The sequence below is a fragment of the Alosa sapidissima genome, chromosome 1, assembly GCF_018492685.1.
Source record: "Alosa sapidissima isolate fAloSap1 chromosome 1, fAloSap1.pri, whole genome shotgun sequence".
NCBI classification, from domain to species: Eukaryota; Metazoa; Chordata; class Actinopteri; order Clupeiformes; family Clupeidae; genus Alosa; species Alosa sapidissima.
In genome coordinates, this window is record NC_055957.1 from 36,573,463 (window position 1) to 36,601,457 (window position 27,995).

Here is a 27,995-nt window from a genome sequence, read left to right on the forward strand (position 1 = left end):
TAAGATCACCCATTTATTATCATAATTATGTGTCCAACACATTAACCATAATTCATCCCATCATCAGTTAAGGATTAGTAAAGTAACAAAACATTTATCAAACTGACATTAGTATTAACAAAATAAAATCACTCAACTCAGTGTATAATAATACTCACTGTACAATAAAGTGCTGTTTAAAAAAAAACAAAACAAAATAAAAACTGGAATCCATCTCACAGTACAGCTTTGCAAAACTGATTAATCTGACTCAACGAGAGGCAGGATTTCAAAAACAAAGGACATCTTTTTTTTAGTGAGATGTTTGTTTACAATATACTGGAGCACATGTACAATGTTTAATTTTTTCATTATTAATAGTTAATCAAGCAAGGAGGGAAAGATACAAAAATATTTTTCTGTGGATGTCTTTGCTAGCTGCTAGCTAGCCACAGCAAGGTTCTAAACTTCAAGCATTGCTCTGTAGACACAAATAAAGCCTTATTGATTTTAGCTTGCATAGTGATTCTTCATGAATGAGTTTTATACTTTTTTGAAGTACCATAAATATTATTAATATCCTCTGCATCAGTGGACATTATTGTTTTTGAAAACGTATCTGTACAACAAGATCAATGTTTCTTAACTGTGGTAAGGACATGAGACTGTAGAATGCTTAAAACTGAAATAAATTATACTGTTTACAGATGGCTCTTCACACAAATTAATTTCATGCAAAGTGATTTCCCTTGAGATAACGACCACAAAACACAATACAGGCCAAATCTCCATCTGATCTCATTATGTAAGAGGGTGCTGAAATGATTAGGCCCCCATTGACAGACAAATAAATGAGAGTGTTTGGTAGATCAAATCTCTACACTGGAACAGTCTTCAAAGACAGAGGAAGCTGGCCTTCATGTTTGGGCTTAGTTGCACAACTAGTCTTTTCATTCTGTTGGGCTCATATGATGCTCAGCTGGGTTCTTTATTGATAGATCTGATCAGAGACATAACAGACATCATTTGGCAGTACTGCCCTGCTATGATCACAGTCACAAAGCATACCCTGCTAAAGCACACTGGTACATAAAACTTCAATTTCACATAAAATAAACTGTAGCGATTTCACAGACTCATTGGACCTCTGCAATTTAGGACATCATCTGGTCCAATATGAACATTAAACATACTTCATATTTCAAGATATGGCTTCACCACTGAAATTGAAGTGAATATCCAGACAAAGACAAATCCGATGAGCCACTTCCATTTTAGAGAGAAACTGCCCTATGTTACATGTAGCCTGAGGGTTAGACCTGTATTTCCCCATCACAGATGAAACTCCCAGGAAGGGTGGTGGTTTTGGTGCGTACCCCCAGCCCCGTCTCAGAGACCACTGGGGAAGCGTTGGGAGTCCTCATGGTGAGCAGGGACAGAGAGGGTGAGAAACTGGGCGTCATCGCTGAGGGAGTCAGTCCTGTGTTACGACCCAGTGGAGAGTAGGCATATTTGGGGTAAGACGGTCGCCTAACCAGGGTTGGCATTTTAGGGGGCATCCGCGGAGGAACAGCCCGTATGCCCGGCTGTGCCACTGCAGTGATGAGCGGCGGGGGGCGCATCAGACTGGCCAGTTCCGATGCTGAGCTGTGTCCAGCGGCCTCCTCGTCGGGCAGCGAGCCGATGTCGGTGAACACGGACGCCAGCGGCTGGAAGCGGGGCTCCCAGTTGAGCAGGTAGTCCCAGCTGTAGCTCCCCCTGAGCTGTTCCTCTGGGCAGATCAGCGAGGCCAGTGACCCCCCTACCGACGCCTGAGTGTCTGACAGAGGGACGTAGCCTCTCATCGTGTCCTCCACATCTCTGACATTCAGCACACGCGGCAGCATCCCCTCACCGCCTCCCTCCTCCTTGAAGTTATGAAGGCTCTCAGCACTGGCCATGCCTGCCCCCAGGCCCACTGCAAACGATGAGGTGACCGGGGGCTCCCGTTCCTCAGAGTGGCAGGACAGCTGGTCTGAGTCCCTGGCAAGTCCTGAGTCTAGTACCTGGGATTCTTGGTCGCTGAGGGCTGAGCCAGATCTCTTGAAGCAGGTGTACTCGTTTATCATTTTGATCTCCTGGTCCTCTGAGGTCTCACCCTCTGCTGAGCCCCGTAGACTCCTGTCCGACATCTGCAAGGGGCGAGAGATGTCCAGCTTGGCGCGCATTTGTCCTCGCATTTCATGTAGGTTGATGCCGTTTTGATGAGAGCCACCCTTCCGTCCAAACGTGCCAGTTCCATGGTTCAAGTTGGCGGCAATAGAGGCGGCTTTCTTGAGCGCGGCCTCCTTGGTCTTGTACCGCAGAACAAGGGCCACAAAGCTGACCAGCAGCAAGAGGAAGATGGTCAAAGCTGCGCTAAGACTGACTGTCTGCACACTCAAAGACATCCCTGTGAGAGCCTCTGCTGAGTTGGAGATATTTACAATGACCATACAGGAGCTTGACCTGGAGTCAAACTTTGGACTGCCGGCCAGCACCCGGAGCTCCACCATGCCGTCGGTGTCAGAGCTCCCTCTCCTCCTGTACACTGGACCGGAGATGTAGACGGCGCCTGTTGTTTTATTCACACCGAAGAATGGAGATGGCTCCGCCAGGGAGTACTCGACCGCTCCATCTAAGCCTCCGTCATGGTCCATGGCCATGACCTGGCCCAGTGTGTGACCCAGTCGAGAGTTCTCGGGCAAAAGGAAGCGATACAGCTTCTGGGTAAACACTGGACTGAACTCGTCCACACCTTCAACGTCCACTTGCACCCTGACAGTTGCCACCTGATCACCCTTATCTCTGGCCTCCACCACAAAACAGTACTCATTCTCACGCTCATAATCAAAGGTCTGTCTGGTGTGAATGTCCCCCGTCAGAGGGTCGATGGCGAAGGCCTCCTTCCTGTCAGGGTTCCCACTGCCATAATCCATGAAGCAGGAGGTCAAGATAGAGTAGATGACCCTCCCAAATGGGCCAGCGTCCTGATCGATGGCATGGACCATGCACACTGGGGTGAACGCAGGCTGGTTCTCTAGCACAGAGCAGTTCACAGTGGGATGGGTGAAGTATGGGGAATTGTCATTCTCATCCTGCACAGAAATAAAAATGACTGCAAAAGAAACTCTTCTGTTGCCTTGTACTTCTCCATCCGATGCTTGTATGGTCAAGGTGTACTTGGACTCTTCCTCATAGTCCAATGTATGGTTGACCTCTAGCACCCCAGTCAAGGAATCCAGCCTCAAATGGCCTTTACTATTTCCAGAGACAATGTCATACTTGACCATCCCATTAAGCCCCTGATCAGGATCAAGAGCTGCCACCTGAACAAGAAAAGTGCCAGGTGGACTGTTCTCACGGACCTGGGCGTGGTACTCGGAGCTTCCAAAAGCAGGTGCGTGGTCGTTTACATCGAGGACGGTCACAGACACGGTGGCCGAGCTATTGAGTGAGGGCACCCCTCTGTCAGACACGGTCACGGTCAGGGAGTAAGCCTCTGTGGTCTCGCGGTCCAGTGAGTCACAAAGGACCAACTGAGCCACAGTCCTCGGCTGATCTTCCAAATGAACTGTGATGACCTCCAGGCAAAAGTGCCTCTCTTCGTTACCTCCAGTGATGGCATACTCAAGGAAGGTGTTCTCTCCCGAATAGTCCTCATCTTCTGCTGTAAGGGTCAAGAGGGTGCTGCCCAAGGGCGTATCCTCAGGTGAGGTCACCTGATAGGTGTTTTGCAGGAAGTAAGGGGCGTGGTCATTGGCGTCCATCACCTGTATATCCACAGAGGTCACACTAGAGAGGGAGGGGTCTCCACTGTCCCGAGCCTCAACTAGGAGCTGGATCATGTTGCCATCAGAAACGTACTTCAAAGGTTTGTTTGTGAACACAGAGCCTAGAAGACAGAGATAAAAAAAATAATTTATTTAATTTTCAATCATATCTATCAAGTTCATTTGTGCAAGAATTTAGTTACAGACTCAAATTTCAATACATAAAGGTAGTCATTTTCCATAGAAAGAAAATCAGCATCCATCATGGGGAATAGTTTGGCCATTCTGTATTGCATTTCATTAAGGAACACATCATTCATAAGTGACACACATAAACCTTTGAGCACATTTGAGTATGTGCTAATTGAACAGAGCAAGGCAATGGCTAATTGCAGATTTCTTTGACATAGAAGCAAGATTGTTGAGCGCTTAGTCCTCTGGCTGATTCGAGTCCAAGTTTCACTTCCCATTTGTCACTATAACACAAAACATGGCGTGCCCATTTCTTCAGCTATTTGGCTTTGGCCCTCAAAACAAACAGATGTTGCAAATCAAGCTTAAATGAGGAAAATGGCCGACAGCTTTCTATTCCCTGGACCCAAGACTTTGTTCTTTTGGCCTCAATCCATCTTGTACTGTCTTCGAAGAGATGGTTGCGTTACAGTTTTTTTTTATATATATAAAAGACAGATAACCAAAGATATCACTCTACAACAGATCTTTTGTTATTAGTTTCAATTCATCACCTCCCCATATAATTCCTCATCAACAGCTTGGTTTCTGGACTGAGGAGGCCTTCAGATAGATCAATTCATGAAGCAGAAGAAACAAAAGCGGTCACAGACACGTCACACTGCTGGCTACTGCTGGTTTAAAAATGAATATGCATACAGTATGTCTCTGAAAGCCTGACAGAACCGGGCATGAATTATCTTTTGGCCGTTCGCCTTGGCACGGGCAACTCGTCTGACGGCCGAGGCCAGAGAAAATACAGGGAAATCAAAGAGGAGTAACAAGAGAAGCGCTCAGTGTGAGAGGCTTCACATATGAACCTTGGAAGGCCCTTTGCAATTACTTGTTCACTTTCTGCTGAGAAGGCTAAGTGTTTGGTGCCGGTGTAGTGACAACAACTGTACGATACATCAAAGCTGTCCATTGGTGGATCACCATCATTTCTCAAGACGCAAGCCAAAAAGGTTACTCTGTTACAGACAGAGGTGTATATTTCAAGGTTGTTAATGACTGATTCAAACAGAGAAAATGAGTCCAGGGATATGTGCCATATAAAAGGTTTCTTCACATTCATATACATAATATTATATTAAACACACATTTCTATTTCTCACATGAGTAAAAAAAAAGATCTATCTATCTTTACAAATAAAAAAAAAATACCAGGAACTTTCTATTTTGTTCATTTACATTAAAACAATGAAGGAAACTTGAATCATTACCAGTTTGTGCGTCTATGTAGAAGCCTTTCAGAGGTGAAGAGAGAAGTCTGTAAGAAATCTTTCCGTTGAGACCAGAGTCTCTGTCTGTGGCAGACACCGCCAGGACAAATGTGTCAGAGGATGTCAGCTCTGGCAATGTCACCTACAAATGACCGGCCAAAATATCAGCAAGAAGCTTCAAATCAAAAACTGAAGACATTGCCGAACGTTCACTACACTGACATTTAAGAATCCTGTGGTAAAACAGCTCCTATCCTCATACCACTTAGATACTTGAGTGTTACTTTTCAGGCTAGTTTTAACCCTTAAAGGTGTAGATTTTTGAACATTCTAAGTTCCGCAACAATTGAAGGTTCTAAAATTCTATGTTGAATTCAATGAACCCAGATATTCTTTAGAACGTCAATTTCCCAACGTACTCCTTTGATAAAAGCAGATACAAACATTATGACTTCTACTTCATAACTCATAACATTAATTATATTCTATTCAAAAATAATATTATTATTTAATTAATAATATTTGACTTCAAAAATAAAGCAAATTCTACTTCACAAACACAGATCCATTCATCAGTTTAGTCCACACACCATGTCTCTGACTGTACCTGATAGGATTCCTGGGAAAAAGTGGGAGTGTTGTCATTGACGTCTAGCACGTGAACATGCACGTCTGCCTCCGTCTGGTGGACAGAGTCTGAGGCCTGTACCCTCAGGACGTACTCGGTGACCTCCTCATGGTCCAGACTGCGAGTTACACTTATGACCCCAGTGTAGCGGTCAATGGCAAAGCTCCCATTGGTTGCAATGTCTCCCAAAAAGCGGTAAGTCACAGTGGAACTCAGGTCAACATCATTGGCAGTAACCTGGGTTACAACCGAGCCTGGGGGCACATCTGATGGGACAAACAACAAAACAAATCCCTAATTCATCCAAACTCTCTCAGGTGATGGATTTTACAGTGAATTGAAATGATCATTAGTAAAGTTTCATAGCTATTTATTGCTGGTAGATTCGTTATCTTAAGTGCATGCTGGGACATTGGCCAAACATGAACAAAAACAAAAAAACTGGATTTAAAATGATGCTTTGATCATGGAGATCAGAGGTAAAGACTTTATGGTCATTATGAGAATGAACACCTGGCATCAATAACGACACAATTGCATACAGTAGACGTTACATAATGCCTCTCCAGTCACTCCTATCAGGCCTATAAGTGCTGATGTAGAGACTGATGCATGGTATCTCACTCTCAGCGATCACCACTGGCTCCATGGGTGGGATGGCAGGGCTGTTGTCGTTCACGTCCACCACCTGAACCCTGACGGTGCTGGTGCCCGTGAGAGGGGGGCTGCCCCGGTCCACTGCCTGCAACACCAACCTGTAGTCCACACACAAACACCACAGTCACCACAGGCCTGAGAGGCCGCGCTGCAAAAGAGCCGAGAGAGATCGACCGGAGCCTGCCAACATGGCCAGACGAGGCAGAGCCTCCGCTGAATGGCTTATGTTCAAACTCATACAAGCCTTTTACAAGGCCCCATATATGCACAAGTCTGCCATACAATTGTGAATCTATTACAAATATACCAACAATTTTGATTAAAATACAAAAGTACCACTTTTATAAGGCATAGGATTTGGGTGTAATTTTCTTATGCTGACTCATAACCAAAACTATGATCAAAAAATTCAAGGCTTAATGACCAGAGGTATATAGCAATGCATTTGAGTGGCTCATGGATTTGTTGGTCTCACATGTATAAAGGCAGGGTGGCATAGGCAAAATGACTGTAAGGTTTCCAGCTCCTTAACAATGTGGTTTGTTAAGATGGTTAGGCATACTTGTAAGATGAGACGATTTCTCGGTCCAGGACTGTGTTAGTGGCCAGAATTCCTCTCATTGAGTCAATGATGAACGCATCGTTGTGGTTTCCGGACACGATGGAATAGTCAAGCTGCCCATTCACACCGCTATCAGCATCAGTGGCAAATGCCTATAACACATGGCAGATTGCAATGGAACAGCCTGCATCACATGCATTCCTGTATGTGTCTTCACATATTATCTCTCTAAGGTTGGACAACAACCAGCCACATTGCTTACTACAAAACATAACATATCTTTGAAATGCCAGCCCTAGACAGCTTTGGTCTCATTCTCCATCATAGTTTTGGTTCCTATTCAAGAAGGGTTAATTCAGCTCTGAATTTAGCATTGATTACTATGATGAAATACAGTGCAGACAGAGGACACGTCTCCGACAGCTCCATGGACTGTAAATGTCTTATTTCAATCCAATGGATAGTTCAGTATTTACTCAATTATAAATTTGGACGTGTGTTAACGGTCACTGCTCTTACCTGCATGACATATGTGTTATGTATTTGTCCTTCCCAGACTGCCGTTCTGTAATATGCCTGTTTAAATGTAGGCATGTTGTCGTTCACATCCTGGAGATTGACAGTCACCCGTGCATAGGTGGTCTGCTGGCTGTTTTCTGCCAGCACCACTAGATGAGCTCTCTTATTGCTCTCATAATCAAGGCAACTCTGCTCCTTCACTGTTATATCACCTGCAATAAGAACATTCTTAATGAATTCAGTCGATTTTTGACAGCTTTTTGAGTAAGACAGCTCACTGATGCCTTACAAATAGACGATTTTTCTATATCCAGCCTTTGATTCCCAGGATATGAGTTTTTGAACTCTCCCAAACTTGAAACCATATTTAAGCAAATTGCCCAATTTTGGTTGAGTTTCACATTTATTCTGTCTGACTGACTTCCAAACTACTATAATGTTACATAAATCCCACAAAAGATGGTTAAACAATAAAAGATTCTGGGGTGGGAATATCCTGGATTGTATGGAACGCTAGGGTTATATTTATATCACAACCCATCAGTGCCACGTCTCTGAATTTAGGCAAGGTAAGTTAACATTAAACATTGACATTTTCTGCTTGTTGGTCACCACCAAAAAAAAAAAAAAAAAACGAAAACAAAACAAAAATGTTTTCAAGGGAATTTCAGATGTTTACGGCAAAAGAGTGCATTCACATATGGCTTATAGAAAGAAAAAAACACATCAGGGAAACGCCTGCCATGTTTGCGGGAGAATAATACTCCTCAAAACTCAAAGCTCTCAAAGATGGCAGCTGGACGGGCTGACAGTGACCTCTCGCTGTCACAGACTGCGGTTTTTAAGATGCCTGGAACGCTAGCCATCCAAGGGGATTTGGTTGGGCTTACTATGCTAATTACTAGTGAAGGAAAAAATGCCTTTTTGGAAGAGTGATCTGAAGGATGGATAAGTCCTGCTATTAGCCCACGACAGAGCATGGAAATGGTGGGTGGATGTTTGGGGCATTTGGTATGTTTCTGGCAGAGAGACAGATTACTATGAGTGAGTGCAAGTGAGGTTTCCAGGGTAGCGGGTAGTAACATCAGAGACAGACAGGCAGAGAGGGGGGGGGGCTGGTAGGGCTTTTTGTAGTGTTCTTCTTACCTGTGAGAGGATTTATGGTGAAGGCCTCATTCTCATTGCCATTGAAGATGCTGTAGATTATGGCTCCTCCATCTGTTGTCTGGTCATGGGCCACCACATTTGCCACCCAGGAACCTGAACAACATAACACACCAACCCAGATCACTATAGTTCAGTCAAAGATCATTGCTCACACACACACACACACACACACACACACACACACACACACACACACACACTAAATTCAGTGATTCTGCATTATTCTGCTTGAATTTGAATTGAATTAAAAACAGTTCCATTGGCAGAGTATTACCAGTCATGCTGTTCTCCGGAATGGCCACCTCGTAGAGTTGCTCGGTGAAGCGCAGCCCTTCGTCCTCCCCGTTCAGCTGCAGCAGCACCAGGCAGGTGGATGTGAGCGGTGGCTGGCCCTGATCTGCAGCCTGCACGTGCAGCACCCTCGTCCCGGAGGCGCCGTCGGGGAGCGGGCGCATCAGCCGCACCTCCCCAGAGGTCCGCCCAATCTCAAACACTCCTCCTCCTCCGCCGCCGCCATCGTCGTCCACTTCGCCTCCGTCTGTCAGACTGAACACCACTGTGCCGTTAGTGCCCTGGTCGGGATCCTCGGCCACCACCACGGCCACAGTCTTTCCCTTGGCCATCCCCAGCGTGACCGATCCGCGGACAGGCTCGCTCAGGCACGCGGGCGCGTTGTCGTTGACGTCCTCCACCTGCACCGTCACCATGGCGACCGAGCTGCGAGGCCCCTGAGTGCAGCCGTCGGTGGCCACGGCGCGGAAGCTGTACTGCGAGCGCGTCTCGCGGTCCAGTGGCCGGCTGGTGCGCACCACCCCAGTGGACGGCTCCACGGAGAAGGCCCCCAGGGAGTCCTCGGCCAGCGAGAAGGTGACCTCACCGCTGGGGCCCAGGTCGGGGTCCCGCGCACTCAGGCGGAGGACCTCGGAGCCCACGGGAAGAGCCTCGCTGACGGTGGCGCGGTAGCTCTTGCGGGTGAAGGCCGGGCTGTGGTCATTCTCGTCCAGCAGGGTAACGTGGAGCTGGGAGGTGGAGCTCCGCGGTGTCGGACCCTGGTCTGTGGCGGTGATGAGCAGGGTGTAGTTGTCACGCTCCTCCCGGTCGAGAGGCTGAGTCACACTCACCGCCCCCGTAGTGGGATTGATCGCAAAACTACCAGCTTCATCTTCAGGAGAGATGGAAAGCATTGTTACAGATAAATCACAAAAGAGAAAGAATAACAAAAACTACAGAGAAAGCAACAACAAAAAAAAACAGAGATGTTAAAAAATAAACAGTGCCAAAGAGTATAAATATGATAGGACTATGAAATTATTTAGTCCTTCAAATGCATTTGTGAGCCACCCACCATCTTCCAGTGAGTATGTGATGGTGCTGTTGGGGCCACTGTCGGGGTCCGATGCCTGGGCCGTGTGGACCACTCCGGGGGGAAGGTTCTCCGGAATGCTGATGTGCACTGTGGGCTGCATGAACTCCGGCGCGTTATCGTTCTCGTCCAGAACGGAACACAGGATGGTGGTCGTGCCTGACAGAGAGGGAAGCCCACTGTCCCGACCATGGACTGTGAGCCCGTGGCAGAGGAACAGACACAGCAGGCCAGAGAGACCGTTGGGAAATCGATTATGATTTCAGTATCTAGATGCCGTACATAACCATCACAATTCCATGATAGCAGCTTGAAAGTATGGGAGGTATCACAACTGAAACACTATCCCTGGGAAGCCACAAAGTGAAGTCTTCATACACATAAAGAAATTTGAAAATGCTGGCACAGATTTAAGTTACGATGTCTGTGTATTAGGGTGTCTAGAGTGAGAGATCCATGAAATTGAGACCATAATTGCAAACAGAATCAAATCAATACTTTACTGATTTCTGGTTTTATGCAAGTGTTACTGTGGTTCGAAAACTTCAAACAAAACTCACAGATGGAACCTCATCAGGCTCTGCTTCCTGTACCCTCCCCCTATCAGCTGAAAACCAGTCCGACACTTGTTCAGGCACTTAATAAGCTAATCCATCATCCAATAACTCTTGCCAGACATAAAATCGTATCAAGATCCAGTTATTGTAGTCTGTCATTAGCTGTAATTGTTCTCGTCATTCTAGACAGCACAAACATTGTCATCTGTTACATCTGAAAGCAAATGCCCTCAATACAAATGCATGCTTTAGACATAAACTTTTCAGGAGGAAAATGAAAATGTCTTAATACTGGCTCAGCCTACAGTAAAAAAATATTTCAGTGGTCCAGCGAAACGCACAAACATCTCTGACGGCTCTTAAAAGAGCCTGATCCATAAATCTGGCCAGTCAACAAGGTTGCAGTCAGAGAGTGTATCAGCCCGTTATTATTTATTGCCCTGCATTGCATGGCAGGACTGCTGAAAAATCTGCTATCTGCTTTACAGAGCCAGACGGTGAAACCAGATGTGAGAGGGCAAAAGAGTGACCTCAGAGAGCGAGAAAGAGAGAGAGAGAGTAAAGAGTAATTCAAGTTTGCTTGAATGAATTTGTGTGCATGAGTGTGTGTCTGTGTGTGTGTCTGAGTGCACGCGTGTGTGTGCGTGTAGACTTCTGGATGAGTTTCTAGGTTTGGAATATTACATTTTACATTTACAAAACAAACCTCTAAATTTCAAACATTTTATACTATATCAAATGACTTTGACAGCATCAATCAAAGGCAGCTCACGTTCACTGACACAGTAAAGTGTCCCCAAGTCTTCTTTAGCTGTGGACTACATGGTAAGGGTTTTCCACACAATGGCCAAATGCACTCACCTCTCAGGGTGAAAGCCTGATGGAGCTCACGGTCGAGATGTGCAGCAGTGCGGACCTCGCCTGTGTGAGAGTTTATGCTGAAAAGGTTGTAGCCAGGGCCAGGCAGCAGACTGTAGTAAATCGCAGCATTCTCAGCTGTGCAATATTCACACACACACACACACACACAGACACACACACACACACACACACACACACACACACACACACACACACACACACACACACACACACACACACAGGAGAAAGAGTTGACACATGTTGAAAGTGGAAAATGGGAAGACCTGTTCAAATACTGATGTTAGGATGTGTTCAGAAGGTAAATCCATCACATATAGGGACAAGAATCTCATATCAAATCAAATCAGAATAGGTTTGAGTACAATGAATGAAGGTGGCTATTTTGTGAATGAATTAACAAAAAAAAAATTCTCCACCTAAGCTTAGGGTGACACGTAAATATCGTCCATTCCAAAGTCTCCTTTTTCACACCTCATTAGGTCAAGGCCGATTATGAGCCTGTGCTTTTTCTTATCTCATCAGCAAATTGGAAACAGTGCTAAAGGGATAAATCAACCACAGATATGATCTGACATGTTTAACGAAAAAGACCACAAACACTCCTTTGGAGGAAAGCTATGGTACAAACCAGCCTGAATGAACTCAAACTTAAGCTCGCTCTTCCTCTCTTTAGTTTGAGAACGGATACACGCACATGCCCTGCCAAGTAAGTCTCTACAAAAATATACAATGCTATCTCATTCTGATTCGTAATCAAATTCCTATACATCATTAATGTAAATGGGGGTAACAAACACATTTCTCTCCAGCTCGCCCTCATAAGTTTTCCTTCAACTGGGGCCTAACATTCACTTTCCAGAGTTTCAGGCCAAGAAATTCTGCCGCACGTCTGACAAAGAGTACGATGCACAAGAAAACCTTTCAAACGACAGGGCTGAACAAAGCGGAAAATCCTGGACCAAATGTCAGTATGGGAGCAGCTTCAGTGGACATCTATGTCAAATTTGAAATGAACGGCCTACGACTCTGTCAGGGGATGGGCTCAGGAAAAAAAAAACAGCGTTATTAGCACAGATGGTTTTGGTTATAGAATCATCGCAAGAGCTTACAAAGGAGAGCGTTTGATTGCTGTTCTTGGACAATTCACACTCAAAGAATGTCAGGCTCACCAGCGGAGAGGGACACCGATACACTGGCAGAGGAATTTCCACACGAGTGTTGAGGAATCGTCAATATTTGGACAGGCACAGAGATTGGGCGAGAGGTGTGCAGCGTGTGAAAATGAGCACGCCAGCGTGTTGATTTACCTATGTAATTAAGGTCAACAGAGCCTAATTCAGCTCAATGTAAGGGGCAATGTGAAATACTGTAAGGCAAATAAACATTACGCCACTAAACGGGAATGGCCTATGTGCTTCTCCACTTAAAAAAGCCTTTGGGGAATATTTTACGAAAGCCTTGACCTGCAAATTCTGAACCAGAGCCACAGCCAGGTTTTTATGTCTAGATAGCAGCAGCTGCAGAGAAAATAATTATGGGCTGACTCATCCTGATCTTAGTATACCACAGGACCTTTTCTTTGATCTGTGGAGCTAACAGCACATACGGTGTAAGCAGGGCATTTGAGAGACATGGTCATTACCAGAGAAATACACACAACAGGTCAATCAGATAATTCAGTGTTTGAGTTTGTGTGCATCACAAACAGTGTAATTCAGGAAACGTATAGCTTTCCTTTACTCAGATATTGGTGTTCTATTCCTCATAGCACAACCCCTTAAAATAAGTAAAAATAGTACTGCCATCTAGTGGCAAAGATAACTACCCTCAGGATGGTAACATGAGGTACCTGAGTCTCCATCAGAGGCAGTCACAGTGATAACGTGTTCTCCAGGCTCTCGGTTCTCGGACACACTGGCATTGTAGACGCTCTGCTGGAACTGGGGGGCCTGGTCGTTGACGTCCCCCACAGACACAGTGAGGGCTTGGGTGGAGGAGAGCGACGGGTGGCCGCCATCTGAGGCCAAGATGGTCAGGGTGTGCGCAGACCTGCTCTCATAGTCCAGAGGGGAAGTCAGATGAAGGAGGCCTGCAGACAAACAAGCCAATTGCACATAATACAGTTGGCATATCAACATCCGTGGTACAGTATAGAAAACCCACTACCAGGTATTTAAATACATAAAATGTGTACGTACAATAAAGATACTACACTCGCTTATGCTTGGTGTTTGTGAGAGGGAATATATGTCAGTTATCTTGGATTATTATACGGCTCTTCACAATGCAAGTAGAATGCTCCATTGACTTGAATGGGATTTCCGAAAGTTCTAGCGGTCATTATTTCTTGGGAAAGGACCTCTGAAAACAAGAATGACCGCTGTCAATGGCAACGGAGTTTGTGCTTGGAACCTCATTCAAAAGTGAAAGCAGACGGTTGATCAGCTGTGTTCTAAAGAATGTTTGATTCAAGTTCAGCGTGTGTTGCGAACTATTTGTTTCTCAGCAAAAGCCACGACGAAACGGTAACAAATAAGTGTAAAGAGACATATCATGGAGTTTATTTTTTCGTTTTGGCAAGTAGCCGTATAATAAGCGGGATAATGTATAGAACGCCGGTCATCATGGGAAAATAAGTCCCTTCAGGGCGAAACAAGACCGGTTCGCCCTGTCGGGACTTATTTTCCCCATAATGACCGGCGTTCTATACATTATCCCTTACACAGCCAGTGTGTGATGAATTCTGTTTACATGTATTATGCTATAATTATTATTATTATTATTATGATTAGTAGGGGAGCATACCTGTATTCTCCAGAGCAAACAGACCCTCTTCATTTCCAGACAGCAAGCTGTAGGTCACCTGCCCGTTTCTGCCCTCGTCTGTGTCCCTGGCAATAACATGATGCACCAAACTCCCAACTTGCGTGTCCTCCAGCACACGGATGGTGTCCGCAGACACAAAGACGGGACTGTTGTCATTCACGTCCAGGAGGAACACCTGAGCAGTGATGGACACTTGCTTCTGATTGGCTGCCTTCTCTGGCTGGTCGCTGGCGGTCACCGTGACGATGTACATGGGAGAGCGTTCGCGGTCCAGCGGAGCGGTGGTCATAAGGACTCCGGTGGAGGGATGGACCTGAAACGGCAGCTCCCCTTCACCAGACGAGGGGTCAAAAGTGAGGGAGTAGCGCAGGGCACTGTAGCGCAGGCTCCCGTCGGCGTCCCGCGCGTTAAAGGCGTACACCGCCGTCCCCACGGCCACGTCCTCATAGACTCCGAGCGACAGGACGGCGTTGGCGCCCGGGAACCAGGGAGCGTGGTCGTTCACGTCCCTCACCATCACCGCCACCAGCATGGACGCGTTGACGGCGGGCAGTGCCTCGGCCCGCACAGAGAGGCTGTAGCGCTGCGTCGCCTCGTAGTCCAGAGGCTGAGCCACGTACAGGTCTCCTGACGACGCGTCCACGCCAAAGTGCAGACTGCCGTCGCCCTCGGCGATGGAGTAGCGCACCTGCCCAGCGGGAGCCCTGGGCAGCCCCAGAGAGCCAACGACGGTGCCCAGCTTGGCATTCTCTGGCACTGAGAAGTGCTTGATACTTGACTCAGAACGGGCATTCACTCTCCCAATGTTGAGAATCTGAGAAGGTCAGAGTAATTAAAACTTCATCATGACGACAAAATATGAGCCAATAGCCTCAAATCTAAGATCTCTGATCTTTTACTACGTGAATACACAGTACAGTATATATTTCATCTCATCAAGTATTTTAGGGTCAATGATGGATGTACCATGTGCAGTACCATGCCCACTGCCCAGTGCTTGTACCTGCAGGTGAATTACTGCTCTCTCCTCTAGGGGGCTGGGGCCGCAGTCCCTGGCAATTACAGTCATTGTGTAGTGTGTCTGCGGACTCTGGGAGAATGGACTGCGCGTCCTAATGTCTCCGCTGCGCTGGTCAATCTCAAAGTGGTCCACGTCTGCAAAACCACACAGCTCACTTGTCAGTAAACCCTCTCGTTCAGACTGAATGTAACAACAGTAATCTCCTTGGCTGTTTAATGAGCAATTTGGTTCTATGTTAAATGCATGTACCTGTTTCCAGAGAGAACTTGACAGTTCCATTTTCCCCTGCATCCAGGTCCTTAGCAAACATGCTGGTGATCACTGAACCCACTGGTAAACCAGCCCACACCTGTGAGAGAGGAGAATTCGTCTCAGCTATTTAGATTAATCTTCTCTCATATTTCATGACAACAGAGGTCACTGTTTCGCATTACCATGAAATAGTAAAATGAAAAGTGGTGAGTACCTATCCAAATATAAAAAATGAAGGCATTGTATTTAATAAAACACCTACACTACACTATTTAAATAAACAGAATATCAGCCTACAGGTAAAATACAAAAGGTTGATTTGAAGGACCTGCAGATTGAGCTCTTTGCCAGTAGGGAGGTGTGTGAACTGAGGAGGGTTGTCATTGATGTCTGTCACCAGGATGTGGACGGTGGCTGTGGCGTTGAGGCGTGGGTGTCCCTGATCCGTCACCATCACCTTCAGAGTATGCTGGGTCTGCTGCTCCCGGTCCAAAGCCACCCAGTTTATGATCTCACCTACGCCAGCAGAGAGGGAGAGAGAAAGAGAAGAGTGGGAGAGGAAAGAACATATCCATGGTCTCAGGGGAGTAGAAAGCAGTAAAATGCTGTAGTACGTAGGATGCTCATTTAGCAGATTCTTTTAGTCTTTGTTTCACAAATACTAATATAAGACAAAGAATCTTTCATCCCTCACTATGTGGTTTATGACTAACAAAGTGAGACTCGTTACTGAGTGAGACCTGTTTTGGAGTTGATGCGGAAGTGTTTCCCATCTGACAGCAGGATGTAGGATAGCTGGGCGTTTTTTCCTGAGTCTCTGTCCGTTGCCTTGACCGTTCCGATCAGACCCAGAGGAGCGGGCCCCTCCTGCATGGTGAAAAAGTAGTCCGTCCGGCTAAAAACTGGAGCGTTGTCATTCTCGTCCAGCACCAAGACGACCACTGTAGCCACGGCGCTGACCTCCGTCTCCGCGTCGCTCGCCGAGGCCCGAACGCGGAAGCGGTATACGGGCGTGACCTCATAGTCCAGGCAGTCGGAGAGGAACATCCAGCCGCTCTCTGGGTGAATGAGGAAGGGAGGGGTGTCGGAGAGGGACTCCAGAGTGTAGGTCAGGCCGGGGCCAGCAGGGGTCGAGGCAGCGCGCCCCTGGGGACTCAGGTGGGCTCGCACCTGGATGACCCGCGTGTCCCTCTGGGCGTTCTCCCTGATCTCCACCTGGTACACCAGCGTCTCAAAGGCTAAGGCGTCTTCAGCAGCAGAGGACTGATCAACCTCCACGGTCAAAGTCAAGCGGGAGGACAATCCCGGCGACCCTTCATCCTCTGCCAAGATCTCCACTGTGTGCGAGGCCTGCTTCTCATGCGAGAGGCTGCCGTTGAGCCACAGCGTGCCCAGGACAGGGTCTACGGAGAAAAACTTCTCCCCTGAGAGCAGGGAGTACCGGATCCTTCCGTTCGAGCCGCTGTCACCGTCGTGAGCATGTGCGATGAAGAGCAGTGTGCCGGGCAGAGTGTTCTGAGAAACCGTGATGGTGTCGGAGGGCCGTGGGAATGTGGGGGGGCTGTCGTTGATATCGGTGATGCTGATATTGACCTGGGTGCTGCTGTACATGGGCGAGGTTCCGCTGTGGGACTGGATGATGAGGAGGGCGTAGGGGAGAGTCTCGTGGTCCAGCGGATGCCTGGTGGTGATGACGCCTGTCTGAGCGTCCACAGAGAACAGCCCCTGGGGGTCGCCAGAGGATATCCTGTACGACAGGGACTCCACAGAATCTGGAAATGTACACATATACACAATGAGTCTCCACAAGGCTGTCATGGTGATCAGTATCTCCATGCTAGTGATGACAATGTTGTTATACAATATTTCTACTCTATTAGTTTCAGCATAGAAGAGCTTACGAATACACACACATTGTCTTTTGAACATACTGTATTGGAAATGAAATGCAGTAGATCATGTATATCTTTATTATTACCATCTTTACCACACTATATATATATATATATATACAGTATATATTCCATATTGTTGGAAACCTTGTTTTGGGTATCTCTTATGCATTTGTATATTGTTCAGGGTAGTAAAGATGTGCACAACGAACAGAGCGAGAATAGTTCACTATGAGAGAATACTATGAGACAATTGGCAGTATAACCATCACATTGCAACTATAACATATTTATAGAAAATTAGCTCATAAAATCCATTATAGTCAACATGTTAAATGATCTGTAACATGATAAATGAAGTCTTGGCCCTCCTAATCCACTTGTTTTGTGCTTGGGCACTAACTACACTTAGGGGCTCAGCACGGCTCGGGTGATTAGGACCCTGCCCCCCTTAACCACATGTGCGCGCACGCACACACACACACACACACACACACACACACACACACACACACACACGGCAAGGGGGCCCTTTCTTGATGTGTGTGGGATTTATCTGTTAATCGTCATGACAACCTCAGTTGACTGTCTACTGCCTAAGAAACACCACCAATATAAGACTCTAGCATGCTACCCTAAATGCCATCTTTTGACTAATTTTTCATTCAGTTCTAATTTAGAGGGTTTTTTAAATTTTATTTCAAGAAAATAAAATCCTCTATTTTTATTTTTTTTATTACAAAGACATCCTCTCTCAACATCTATGTAAGCAAGTTTACTAATAAATTAAATTAAAATGTCAGTAGCCATTGTTTTCTTGATTGCCCTTATCTCCTTCTGGCCACGTAAGCAACTGTCAAAGTCCCTCTTAGGGGATAGATATGGCCAGTGCCAATGGAAAATCTGTTAATTGTCTTTTACACGTACTTAACTCCCAAGACACAAACAAATAAAAATAGCACAACTTGAAGCAAGGATTGTAGACTAACGACTGCAATTTTTTACTACTAGACACATAATGTTATTTTTTTAATATGCCTCCAAATGTATTTAAGCAGCTCTGTCATTTTTAGGCATGCCCCATAAAGATTGCACGGAGTAGACTTGTCAGACAACTTGTCAGCCGAGCGGAGCAAACTAATCTACTTTGTTAGACCTGTTAGGCGCGGTGACTGGCATCCAGCCTGACTTCAATGCTGCAACCTCTACTATCTTAGCACTTAGTATCTTGAATTGTAACAACAAACATTTATGCATTTGTTACATTTACCAGTGTTTTTTTTTTTATACTTTTCCCAATTCCTTCTTCAACTGGCCCAATTGCCCATAACCCCTGTACCCAATGAAGAAGGCTACAGGCCTTTTCTGCCAAACACAGAGCTTTTTCACCACAAAAAGACACAAAAAGTCTGGGCCATAGCCTATATGCCTTAATAGCTGCCAGTGAATACACTTCCATAAAATGCAGGACACTCTCCTTCAAGCATTATGCCAAAAAGCTCAAAGCAGTCATTAAAAGGCTCAATGTGCCGAAATTGAATCATACTAAATTCCTGAGTTAATGTCTCAACAGCCCATTTACAGCATTCTATTATGTAATAAAAGGCATTCGAATATATTAGCAAAATACAACATTTTGATAATTAAATGTTTCAATATATAATTGTACAATACATTACGTATTCATATATTTTGTTGAAGATTTACACCCAGTTATCCATCGTGTTGTCATCAGACAGGAGTATCCTTTAGCCCTGACAGTGTGCCTGAGGTACTCACTAGCAGGGTTAAGGGCTTCCACCATGCCCACGATGGTGCCCATGGGCACGTCCTCGGCCACGGAGAAGACGTAGTGGGACCGCTGGAACATGGCAGGAGCCTGTTCACTGTGGAGGATGTGGACAGTAACGTTGGCAGGCCGAGCGGACGTCCGGCCCTCACCATCCTGCGCAGAGATGGAGAACTTCACACTGGCACTGCCCAGGTGGCTCAGAGCGGAGGTCAGGTACACAGCACCTACACATGGACACAGAGACACCAACACCAACACTGAGCACAGGCACTGTGTAGCAATAGTATACAGCACATGTACAGCACTCAAAAGAGTATGCAGATGCAACAACAAACACAGACAGACAGACAGACAGACAGACAGACAGACTTTCATACTCATATACTATTTATACAGTATATGCACAAAAAATACTCCAAAAAGTAGACTCATACAGCCTACATAACATATATACTACATATAGTAATAATAGAGTAAATAAATTAAACAGAATCATAGCAATAGCAAATCATCCCAATAACAACAACTATAAAGTAATACAAACTGTGACTGAATGAATTAGCTGGATACAAGGTAAACTGATGAGTCTTTTTAAAATATATGTATGGGCTTGTTGTCTTATGGGCTTGTTATTATGACAGGAGAGTGAAGAGGCTGACAGGAAGTGAGTGGGAGAGAAAGATGGGACGGGATCAGGAAGTGACCTGGGTCAGACTCAAACCTGCCCAGAACACAACAAATGATGTATGTGAAGGACGCGGTGGGTCTGTACAAATTCAGTCTGATTGTTTGACAATTACAAAGCCATTTGGAAACAGATGGCAGGGGCTTGTAAATTTCTCACCTAAGTTTACCTCTAAATCTCACAGATTTTGAGTTCCACTGGTTCCCAAAGCCTCAAGTGGGTCTCCTGAGAGCTAGCAACAGATGGCTGATGGTGATATATAATATTCGCATACAAAACTGCTAATAAAAATACCAGTGTTTTTGCCTGTATACACATTTATATTTGGGCAACCATCAACAGCTGCCAATAAAATTGTATGTATGTCTAGCAGCAAACATGGGCAAATAAACTTCAAACTTCAAAATAAAACGCTAGATTAAAAAAAATCAATATAATTCATATTTTAAAAGACTAACATATTTGTATTTATTAATAAATCAATATAATGCTGACTATTTTAAAATACATACGTATAGATACAGCTACATTCAAGCTTTAACCAAACTATTCTCCACACTACACACACACACTCAGGATTTTCAAACCTCTCCTATTGAAAGTAAACGGCATGGGCCATGTCCGTAGCTGTGTGCATTGTATGTGTCTCTAGCAGGATGAGGTGGAGGTGTTCGGGGTGGGTGGGGGTGGTTGTGGGGGTGGTTGTGAAGGGGGGAGGGGGTTAAGGGGCAGTGCCGTAATTCTGATGGACTCCTGCTGGGGGATGAGCAGAATGATTATGGTCCTGCAGGAAGCTTATACATTACCATGTGTGAGAGTGTGAGTATGTGGGTGTGTGTGTGTGTGTGTGTGTGTGTGTGTGTGTGTGACATGCGGGCTGCCAGGTGTGTGAGAGTCTTTATGAGCGTGAGTGACTTTACTACTGTTTTTCAAATAAGTCACCCACTTAAGAGAGACAATCTGATCACATTCCCTTGCATGTGATTCCAAACAATGACTGCAAATAGAAGGATAAACTGGAGGATGAGACAGGATAGAACACTGGAGGACTGAGTAGACAGTATTGTGTAATATCCGTATCATCAAGCAGTGTCAGGCAGTGACTGTTTATGTAGGCACCATCAGCTTAACAGAACAGGTCAGAATTATGTTTGAAAAGCTAGATGCAGTAAGACCTTATCTAATCAGTAGAAAACATACCACAGACTGTGTGTACTGTCTTACATGGATGGCACAACTAGTCCGATCGCATCCCTTAATAGTCTGGGAGTGGAGAATGAGGGTGAGGGGATTTAACAAACACCAACTGACACCACTCATGGTGGGGACTTGGCCCTCTCGCTAAAGCTCCTGCGCAAACACTAAGTGCTACAGACTTGGCTTCAGTCATGACTAGCACATATCCACTGAAGGTAACGTATAATTTATAAAAAGGCAACTGGATCAAACCTAGATCTTTTACACTTCTTTTCCGTTATGTACGCACACTATTGTGATGGGATAGTAAGTCTGAAGATCAATACTCATATTAAAAGCTTATCTGCTGTTCATTCTGCAATGAGAGTGATCTTAAGTGCTCATTCTATTAATTACAACATAATGTACCCCTGCAGTTCAACTGAAACTCAAGAATCAAGGCAGATGACGGTGAGGCTGTTTAAATGTAAAGAGGCAAATGTGAAGATGCTCTCCTGCTCACCTGATGTCCTGTCCACAGAGAAGAGAGAGGAGGAGTCTCCAGCCTGAAGCTCGTATGTGATTTGCCCATAGCGCCCGTAGTCCTGGTCAGTGGCAATGACATTCAGGATCTCTGTGCCAGGCTGTGTATGTCCGCTGATGCTTGTGACGTATCTCTCAGGGTTAAACACGGGTGCGTTATCATTCAGGTCCTCCACCTCAATATGGACATATGCCTGCGCACTGAGACCACCCTGCTCAATAAAACACATGCACCCATTAGTACAGAGAAGGGCTACCGCAGGACCACAACAACCGTCACATCACATCTCTCGCATCTCACCTGATCTTCAGCTTTGACCTGGAGGTCGTAGGTGACGAGCCCTGCATCACGGTCTATATCCTGATCAACGCAGATTTCCCCCGTCATAGGGTTGATGTGGAACAGAGGCCGCTGGTCCTCCCTGTCAAAGCCGTCAGAGAGGGAGTATCGTACAACCCCAAACTCACTGCCATCTGCATCCACTGCAGTAACCTGAGAGATTCACAATTAAATATACCGTAATTTTTCTAAGCCTGAAACTATTATGGCATATACAGTAATAAAAACTTGTAAAAACAATCAAACTTCAGCAATCAAAATAATGGTCAGGGTCATTCGCAACCAGGGCAGAGAAACCTTGTCAATTGGTAGCTGTGATATCAATACTTTTACATATGCCATAAAGTTGACCATTTGAGACATTTTAAGGATAACAATGTCAAGACTACATCAATGTGATCTCTAACATTTGCCTTGATGTTTTTTGTTTTGCTGTAAGGTCTGCTTAGTTGATCATCCTATTATGACATTGACTATTGTGTCAGCAGCACGTGAGGCAGTCCTGGTCCTTGACAGGTGGACACCTTGAGTGAGGTCTATGGATTAGGACAGGTATTCTGTGTCCCTACTTCTGAAGTGATTCAGGGCACATCTCCCTGAATTAGAGATTAAGATTAAGAGAGACCTTAAACAGAAGGTGGTGACAGGAAAGAATGACTAACCTAACAATTTGTAGACATAATTTTTTGTTTTGTTTATTATGATGGCCACAATGCTGTTATTGAAGGGCCACTTGAGGCAAGAACATGGATAGATGGCCCTAATCTGACATGACAAAAAGCAGCCCATAATGAAATGTATAATGTGAAATGCATAAATCAGTATTACACATTGATGCTCCGTCAAAACTCACTTCTCCAAAAAGTTTGTATGGTGACAGTAAACAACTCCTTGAAAACATCTACACAAATGAGCTTAACCCTCTGAACAGTTCACAGCCCTTCTTGCGTGGCAAGGCCTAATTGGGTCCTTCTTTTCCCATAAACCATTAGACTACAATGGCAGTAATTCCCATTATCAGACAGTGGATCCCATTATTACAGCATTAGCTGGCTAATGATATACTGTACCTGGGTTTACAGTATTGTGTTTATCTCTGTCTCTCTGTGTGTGTGTGTGTGCCCGTGTGTGTGTGTGCGCGCGCGTGCTTGTGTGTGTGTGACCTGTGCACACAGGTCATTTTTTGTATTTCGCAAGAAATGGAAAGTATTCTCTAACTGTGCAACTGTGCATCCTTTAAGGTCATCACTTTTAGTGTGAAAAAACACAGAACAGTCAGGTAAGGTGTAGTAAGACACACAATACCTTGAACATTGAACAGAACTTAAAGGAGAAATCTGACGATTTTTCACATAGATCTCCGTTTCTCGAGGTCACTGAATACTGGCGTGTCTCTTTGGCGTGACTCCTTTGTTCTTTGGTTAAAATATAATGTATGTTTATTTGCACAAAAGCGTCTGCTAATACATTTAAACATAAACATAAACATAAACAAACCCAACTTCCTGCAAAATCCCTCACTGCACCTTTAAAATATGTGTTTAACAAGTCTTACAATTCTGTTTAATTTGGCGGTAATAAACTTCAACAATTACAATGATTATTGCTTACTGTCAAAAAAGAAAAGCTATATAAAACATCTATTAACATATTGTTGCTTTGAATCTGTAGATGAAGCTCTGGTGGTGGGTAATCTGGCCATGCAGTGGCAAGCAGGGCTAAAAATACTCATGCTTATCCTACAAAGGGAGAGGTCTACTTACTGAAGAAGAGACCATGAGGATATCAAAAGGCCACAGTGCAGGTTGTGGCCATGGCCCTGTGTTTACAATGCTATAGAAGAAGAATAAAATGCTTCACAACTCATACATGGCAACAGAGACCTAACCAAAGCTTTTTGATTTTTAAAAGTGTGAAGCAAATATTTTATTTAGAATATTACTCATAAAACTCAGTATTTGCTTTGGAAATAGTAAACTTATTTTGAAGAAGCATTACATGTGAGATTCCATTAAAATCACTAAACTGTTAAGAACTGATAAAGGATCATTTGGCTTCTTTGATCAAAGTTTATGGTTATTTGTTGAGCATGAGATCTGAGGGAACGCTAACATTTTACCCAGAGATCCAGTCTCTATCAGCTCTTTCTGAGCACTTTCCAGATGACACATTTCTAGCGGTGCAGTTGAGCGGTGCAGACTTCCTGCCATAAAAGTGATATCATACTCAGATTTATGGACCTTGTGATGGTGAGGTTGCTGGTCAAAGTCTTATATTTCCCTGTGTCCTGGGATTTACTAGTGATTAGACTAACACATAAACTCTCATTCTGTTTGCAGGACAGCAGTCTCCTACCAATATTGGCCCAGAGGAAGTATACTACACTGTAGTGCTTAACTAAAACAAAGTCTCAGAAAACTTAGAGTTGGCAGCACTCATTCAATGTCAACACAAGACAGATTTGAATGTCTTAAAAAACATCTTGTATGTACATGAACGTATTTTTAGTCTTGTATTTGAGCCCCTTAGCCCTGATGGCTTCACAGACATGCCTGCTTAACCTGTGTGCATGCGTGTGAGTGGGCATGTTTGGAGGGGCGAGAACACTGAAGAGACTAGCTCCATGTGACAAGACGTTGAAGGCTCTGCCATCTCAGCACTGATGAAATATTTAATGATGGCTGCGTTCTTAAATTATCGGGGGGGGGGGCTATTTCCCAATTCCTTTTCCCAAGTCTTTTTCCCAATTAGTCTGAAGAGAGTGCCTTGTTGATGAATGTCATTGTGTAAAACCATTCACCCGTCCATGGACACAGAGAGCAGCCAGTGGCAAGAGAATAACATGGTGGGACATCTCTCAAATTAAGTATTGGCTCAAGACATTTCTGATTAGCGCAGACTTAAACTTGTGTAGTGTAACTATGGAACTAATACTTGTAAATTAAATGATATTGATTCAGTTCATGTCGAAGAATGTCAGCTGCAAGTAAGATGTCAGGTTCAATGTATTTTAGGTCCATTTTGACATTCAACAGATAAATTAACAAAATATAGATATAAATAAATGCATATGCTCTCATTAAAAATAAATGCTCTTTGGGTTTTTCTTTCATTGTCAAAGTTGTTCACTTGTACCATGCAAGAGCGAGGTAGTACCAGGATTCAGTGTGGTCAGACTACATAAACACAATACTAAGCAACTGCCTAAGGGGACAGACTGTGTCCTGGCCTGTCTCATCCATGCAACACTGGTGCCTTTGTGCCACCAGAGAAAGCCTGGCACTGTTTCTCTGATGAGACGAGGATGATTTGCCCGTGAGATCTCTGTTATAAGAAGTAGGCCTCAGCTTGCTTCATGCTAGGTCATAGATATATGACCCATAATAACCATAAGAACCCTCTGTTCCCGACAGCCCCCCATTCCTCTAATGATCTGTGTCATCTTGTTTTGTGAGCAGTGACTTAGCACCCCATTGCTTACATCAGTCACAAATATTATGCATTATGCTCAGAGTTGGTGGGGTAATTAGACATGAGGTGTACTGTCCTGTTTGAAGACATACACATGAGCTGCAGTGTTGTATCTATCTACTCTATATACTTGTATGACTATTTGGAAATTTTAAAGGATTTGTACACTGTTTTTTGTTTGAATTTAACTTTTGTTGGCACTATACCTGTAAGAAGCAGCTCCCAACAGCAATGTGTTCTGGAATGGACACATTATATAGCTGCTGGTCAAAGACAGGCTTGTTGTCATTGATGTCTTCAATGTAGATGGTGACTGTTGTTGTCGATGACATAGGTGGAAACCCTCCGTCCGCTGCCACAACCAGGAAATGCAGCTCTGCCTCTCGCTCGCGGTCCAGGCTTGTGGCAGTAGTGATGAGACCTGACTGTGGGTCAATGCTGATGAGGCTATCCCACTTGGACTCAAGGATGCTGTAGAGAAGGTCGGAGTTCAGTCCTTCATCTGCATCATGGGCCCTTACCTGTATGAGGGCGCTACCAGGCTTAGCATCCTCTACAATATGAGCCTCATAATGCCCCAGCTCAAACACAGGAGCATTATCGTTCACGTCGGACACTCTGACCAAAACCGTCTTCTCAGTCTGGAGAGGAGGCACGCCGAAGTCGGCAGCTATGACCTTCAGCTCATAAAAGTCAACCTCCTCCCTATCCAGCTGCCTGGCCACACACAGGGAATACAGGAAGTCATCAGTTTGCTTCAGGATGAACTTGCCATCTCCTCCCTGAAGATCAACATACACCATGTTGCCTTCCCCCAAGTCAGGGTCAGTGACGGATATCCGGGCAACATACTCCCCCAGGCTCGCCCCTTCTGACACCTCTGGGTCGCCGGATGCACTAAGAAAGAGTACATTGATGGTGGGGCTGTTGTCGTTGATGTCCAGGACCCTAATGCCCACAAAAGTACTGCTGGACTCTGGTTGAATCCCACCATCCCAGGCCCTAACGATCAGCTCATAGAAAGTTTGCATCTCATGATCTAAAGGTCTGTTCACACTGATGACTCCTGTGTTCTCGTCAATGATGAAATATTCATTGGGGTCGCTCTGACGTCTGTTAATCTCATAAGTGACCAGGCCATTCACACCCAAATCAAGGTCAGTGGCATACACCTGACATACAGGGGTAAAGACTTGGGCATTTTCCCACACAAGCACTCTGTATTCTGTCTGGTTGAACACAGGTGGGTTATCATTTTCATCCATCACGTTAATATGCACATGCAATCTTCCTGTTTTCTGTGGAATTCCCCCATCAAAAGCCTCTATGGTGAGGTTGTAAAAGTCTCTCGATTCTCTGTCTAATTTGTCCAAGAGGATGAGGTCAACACTGCCTACTCCACTGCGCACCTCCACCTTGAAGAACTCTTGCATCATACTGTCCGTGATCCGGTACCCCTGAGTTCCCAGGTCACCCTCATCCTGGTCTCGTGCCCCCTCAAGTTCAAACCGAGTGCCAGGTGGGCTTAATTCGGACACATTCAAAAGCACAGAAGGAGAGGGAAACACTGGAGCGTGATCATTAACATCCTTGACCACTATGGTTACTTTTATGACCTCCCCCGTCAGAGTAGCAGCAACAAATTCATACCTGTCTCCTTTCTCTCTATCGAGGACCACAGCTGTTGAAATTATTCCCGTGTCCGTGTCTATTTCTAGGTCCCTAAACACGTAGGAATCTCTGCTTTCCGATATGAAAAATCCACTGGTTTGGGTGTTCTGAGGCAGTCCAGCTCTAATGTCACCAACAATTGTTCTGGCCGGTAGCCCCTCTTCAATGGAGAGAGTGAGGTTGTACACCTGTGCGCAAGACTGTCCACAAAGTAGGCAAACTGCTAACAGGTGACAGAGAATCCCCACACAGCTTGATATTTTCGACGACCACATATTGAAGAGTATGTTCTTCAAAAATGCTTTGCATTTCGAACCCTGAACTGCAATTTCCCTCCGTCTCTTGTCGCGCTGAAAGGTGCGTTCGCTCGCACCTCCCTGCAATATCGCGCGTAGAACATTCTCACGGTTGATTTTCGATTATTCTAAACATTTTAAACATGATTAACAATCATTTTGTAATTGTCTTAATAAGTTTCCGCTCAAACCCTTTCAGTGCTACTTCGACGAGATCGCCGTCTGACTTGCATGCCACCAGACTACGACAGACGGCAATCTCGGGTGAATCGCCGCGTGCCTTCTGTCACGCTTCTTGTCCCAGGGCTTGATTGCCAAGTGTCCAAGTCACGTGACATATAGGCTCTTACAGACAACAAGTGAGGATAGACTTATTTGTTTAATTTACTAAAGAAAAAAAAATTGTGGGATACGTCTACTCAGGTTTTCAACCAGTGATCTACTTTTAAAGTACACTGTTGCTACCATCAC

The 27,995-nt window shown here is 45.1% G+C and overlaps 1 protein-coding gene across 1 annotated transcript; it reads right to left on the bottom strand.

Annotated features, from left to right (window-relative positions):
• dchs2 (dachsous cadherin-related 2) lies at window positions 1-27,804 on the bottom strand. The gene is made up of 20 exons (XM_042102577.1): window positions 25,764-27,804; window positions 22,048-22,239; window positions 21,727-21,958; window positions 19,330-19,566; window positions 16,399-17,430; window positions 15,987-16,174; window positions 15,656-15,755; window positions 15,389-15,540; window positions 14,365-15,199; window positions 13,409-13,648; window positions 11,539-11,673; window positions 10,103-10,315; window positions 9,032-9,919; window positions 8,737-8,850; window positions 7,591-7,802; window positions 7,072-7,223; window positions 6,477-6,607; window positions 5,832-6,118; window positions 5,225-5,366; window positions 1-3,892 (listed from the first exon to the last, which is right to left on the bottom strand). The coding sequence occupies exons 1-20, from the start codon at window positions 27,501-27,503 to the stop codon at window positions 1,293-1,295; spliced, it is 9,822 nt and encodes a 3,273-aa protein (XP_041958511.1). The 5' UTR covers window positions 27,504-27,804; the 3' UTR covers window positions 1-1,292.
• Window positions 27,805-27,995: the final 191 nt, after the last annotated feature.